General features: G+C 28.9%; 1 protein-coding gene across 1 annotated transcript; it reads left to right on the forward strand.

Moving 5' to 3' along the window:
• The first annotated feature begins 640 nt into the window (after nt 1–640).
• On the forward strand, nt 641–4,475 carry LOC123274116. The gene is made up of 3 exons (XM_044741607.1): nt 641–868; nt 1,755–2,103; nt 3,362–4,475. Exons 1-3 carry the CDS (start codon nt 695–697, stop codon nt 3,520–3,522), a joined length of 684 nt encoding a protein of 227 aa, XP_044597542.1. The 5' UTR covers nt 641–694; the 3' UTR covers nt 3,523–4,475.
• Nucleotides 4,476–4,692: the final 217 nt, after the last annotated feature.

Genomic DNA, 4,692 nt, shown 5'->3' on the forward strand with positions numbered 1-4,692 from the left:
AAAATGGGTAGGGATAATATATACCTGGCTTAGATATTTATAAAAAGTTGGGATAAGACTCGACTTTCCTTAGCCCCTTTTGCCATATTTTAAATAATTATTTTCATTTCAAATAACATAAGATCAGCTTAAACAATATTATAATTTTCAATAAAAATGATGATTAATGATAATTATTTAAATTTCACGTAAAAAATTCCATACACGGATGGCCCGGAATAATTATCAAGAACTTAAAAACTGATAGTTATAGGTTACTTATTGAATATAAATGAAGGGTCATTGATCATTTAAAAAGAAAAACTTTTTCATAAACGACCTTGTAGTAATATGAAATGGTAGGGATGATAAATACCTGGCTCAGATATTTATAAGATATTGCAATAAATAACACAGAGTGAGTTCACACACAAGACTTCAATAAGATTTGAATATTGTAATTAATTCATAAAGCTTAATTGGCATGGATAGTCCTAATGGTTTTTATTCTAAATTCAAATTTATTGATAGCCAGTCAAACATCTAAAAAACGCCAAAAGAGTATTACAAAATTAACAAATAATATTTTAAAAAATATATCCACTAAGATAGACCAGTATTATTTTTACAATAAGCAATATTATGGGTTCTCTATCAATTATTGAATAAAAAGTCTTAGTTGATTAATACTTATAATTTTATTTTTTGGGTTTTGATGACGAACAAAGCACAGGAGTGCTATTTAAAAGCATTCAGGTATTTTGCTCGTAAATTTCCCAATTTCCAACCACGGGAAAGTTTAACGGACCATGAGATTGCCATGAGGAATGCGTTGAAAATTGTTTACCCTGCAATAACTACTAGAACTTGTTTTTTTCATTATAGCCAAGTAAGTATAAGATTATTTGGAACATATACAATAACAAAGTGAGATAAAACCGAATGAAATTGTTGGAAAAAATATAAAAAATTATCTAACTTTACCGAAAAATGGTAAGGCCGTGCCATCCGTGCCACGAATACCGTACACAATGGTCAATTTGGTCTATAAAACTTAAGCTTCATTAAAGTTTCTAACAATTTGATGAAAATTAATAGTCATAGACAACTTAAGAAGCTACTGTGCTGGCTTTTCTTAAAAAAAAAAATAGAAAAACGGTTGACCCTGAAGGCCATCCCTGCAACTTCCCGCTACTTCCATACTTAGGCGCATAAAATTGCACTTATGATGTTTTTGAGCTCTTCGAGTTCGAAAATGTAATGTATGTGTTATTTTGAGCTCTTCGAGCTCAAATAAATAGCTTTTCCATGCTTTTGAGCTCTTCGGGCTCATACAGACATAGTGACAACCTCGCGGGGATAGTCAGGGAAGCTTCTTGTGGTCTTCAAACGTCGAGATTTGATGAAAACTCGATTTTTGCAAAACGGGGTAAAACCAATAACTTCTCGATTTTCTTAGCGGGAAGTAAAAAAAATATTTTTAACGGCAGTATTCCAATTTCTGTGATATATTTACAAATGTAGAAAAGACAAGCTTATACTTGCATCTTTTGGAACAACACGTTTAACCCCTTCAACTTTTGTTCTACATTAACTACACGAAAACTCAAAGTTTCAGCTTCAAAAAATCTATTTTCACTTAGAATGCCGTATGGCCTTTTTAAATCCTCATTTTACATCGTCTTGAAGTGATTTCGTTTAACAATACATTAATCATGCACAACCACTCATTCTTGAGTTCATACAGTTACCTACATAAATAATATCTGTTATAGGCGCTAGTCAAAAATGCACGGGACAAAAAACTAATTAGTACATCTTCGAGTACGTGGTCAAATCCTGAAACTTTCTATGTAATAAATTTATTAAAATATTTAGCTTTGCTTCCTGCAAACTGCATTAGCAAAACGTATGAAGCTATTAAAAAAGAAACGACAGAAAGTTTTGGTGATTTTTTTGACGACTACTTCGAGTACTATGATGATCAATGGTTACGCAAAGAAGGACCTGTGCAAATCTGTAATTTCGATAGGGGGGAGGATCGTACAACTAATGTTATAGAGTCTTACCACAGTCAGCTTAATAGATTAGTAGACAAACATCTACACTGCAACAAATTTCTTGGTAAAATTGTAAAACTTTTCATTTATTTTCATTTTCACTGGACAGTATAAAATTTTTCGTCAAATTTAACTCAAAAACGTATGTTAATGCCTTTTTTTATCCAAACTTAGTATTAATTCAACAGTATCTGTGTGTAACACTGTTTTGTGTGAAAATAACACAAATCTGTGTTAAAACGTAGTTCCCTAATTCATTTAAATCATTTCAAATTAGATTTCTTAATCATCAGGGTTGTCGTGGTACAATATTGTCAGATAATTAGAGATTATATGCGCCGCAAAAGTAAAATGAACTTGTAAGCTAAGTAATCTATAATTTTTACGCAAGACTGTACCCGTGTAGAAGTAAACTATATAGTATTCATATATATAGATATTATACTCTCTATATATAGATAATACACTCTGTATATAATTTTTCATAAATTTTTGAACTTTAATACGTTGTATATAAATAATTAAACGGTCAAAAATTTAAAAATATTTTTCAACTCAAAACAAATACATTAAAAGACTGTCAGTTTTTGAAAGTTTCTGACATTTTTTTTTAAAACTAAGAAACTGGTACATAACTGTAAAGAGCATATGCAATCAATATTAAATATCCAACTATTAATTGAAATCATCTCGGATTATAGGTGACTACTCGACAAAATTTTAAGGGTAATTGGCTTGTTTGAAGTTACTGATATGTCGCCCATATAAATTATTGTACCGCATCTTATTATACTGTTTCTGTCTTATCACTCAATTACACCTATTATACTGCTTCTGTTTTATTACTTAATTTACACTTTTTGTTATAATTAATTTATTATACTAGACATTGTACAATTTGCCATCAGGCTATAAGTCTTGGCATATAAATCCAATAAATAAATGAAATAAAAAAATAATTGTATCATCATGTTCTTAATAAATATACAAAAATTTAGAATTTTTCGAAGTGATGGTTTAACCGCGACAGCTACCTTAGAAGTAAAGTAACACAGCTTTGTGTAAGTGTAGCATTAAAAAAGTGTTACTCAAGTATTGAAAAACATATTTTTGTATCGGAAAGCGAATCGATGAAACGATATAAATGATTAATCGTATTAAATCAACACGTTAAAATGTTTAAAGTTTACACTAAAACTTTTACATTTTACACAATGACGAAAAATTTTTTACTGAGTGTTAAAATGCAAGTAACTGCATCACTAATGCAACAGATAAATGGAATAGCTCCGTAATTGAGAATAATTATTTATGTTTTGTAGCTACACTTATAATGATTTTGCGAGAGGGACGCATAGATCTACATTCTGTACAAGCTGGAAAATATGTACAACCCCACCAAAACACCGAATCAAAAAAAAACAATCAAGAGTACGTCCAATTCTGGCAAGATATAAAAAAAAAAACTAAAAAAAGACAATGAAGAATTAAATTTAATTGATGAAATTAAAAAAATAAATCATATAAAAGAATTACAAGAAAACGAGAGGAAGATTGTTGAAAAACTAATTAATAATGTAAAAGAGAGGTATGAAGAAAAATACGAATTCCAAAAATATACAATGTATACAGCGATCAATGATCCTGAAAATCCGCCTGCAATCATGCATCATATAAGGGACATTAGGCATAAGCTTATCGCCTCAACGGATCCTGCAGTACTATTTACTGTATATAATGCACCAAAAGCATCTGTAAATTTTGGAGAAAATTTAAAAAGTTCATCAGAAGAAGCAGCTCAAAAATATTATAAATATTACCTGATTTATAAAGAAAATGAACTCATGAGTGCTTTTGGAAAATAATACCGGGCCAACCGTGTCGGTCTTATCCGTACATTTTTAACAATCTTTTATATTCATTTGTTAAGGTGCTACTGAATATATTTTCCTATTTCTTCTAAATATTAATTAAAAACTTTATTAAAAATATAATTGAAAACTTAAAAATCTCTATTTAAAAATACAATCGACTAGGTATTGATTATGAAAAAATTATTATATAAAATAATGGGTCATCCGTGTCAAAATAGGTGTGTTAGTTATGAACATCTTCCATTTTATTAGTAGAACTGTAAGTTATAAATGTAAATTATGTATTTTGACAACCTAAATTTTTACCTTTTAAAAACGTTTAAAAGGTAAGAATTTCGTAGTTAGCTACATTTTTTGTTATAATAAACAATAATCGAGATACCAACAATATTTTATTTATTATAAGCAATTCCGTGCTAAGGATTTCCGTGTAAATAATTATCAGAATTTTATAGCAATAAATATTAGTCCACACACCAACACATCCTCATTTATTAAAAACAATTCCGTGTCACTTGTGCACGAAAAAAAGAAAACTCGAAAAATTACAGTATATAATGCAACGTGGCGCTTCGTGATGAAAACTGGAAAAATTACAATTTAAGATTGTAATTATTACAGATTTTATAAAAATAACATTGTAAAATGTAATATATACATTGCAAGCTCTGAATATTAAATTAAAAAATTGAATTTAGAAAAATGTTATTTCAAACTGTAATTTTTCTAGTTCTGATTACGACGGGACTCATTTTACATTTTATACTTTAAATTTTCGA

The sequence above is a fragment of the Cotesia glomerata genome, unplaced genomic scaffold, assembly GCF_020080835.1.
Source record: "Cotesia glomerata isolate CgM1 unplaced genomic scaffold, MPM_Cglom_v2.3 scaffold_223, whole genome shotgun sequence".
In the NCBI taxonomy this organism is placed as follows: domain Eukaryota; kingdom Metazoa; phylum Arthropoda; class Insecta; order Hymenoptera; family Braconidae; genus Cotesia; species Cotesia glomerata.

What these genes read in the sequence shown, in the direction of transcription:
- LOC123274116 (XM_044741607.1), top strand. Translation starts at nt 695, where the DNA reads ATGACGAACAAAGCACAGGAGTGCTATTTAAAAGCATTCAGGTATTTT. An exon ending in GTTTTTTTCATTATAGCCAA is followed by an intron (nt 869 to 1,754) that starts GTAAGTATAAGA and finishes TATCTGTTATAG; the next exon opens with GCGCTAGTCAAAAATGCACG. An exon ending in ACACTGCAACAAATTTCTTG is followed by an intron (nt 2,104 to 3,361) that starts GTAAAATTGTAA and finishes TATGTTTTGTAG; the next exon opens with CTACACTTATAATGATTTTG.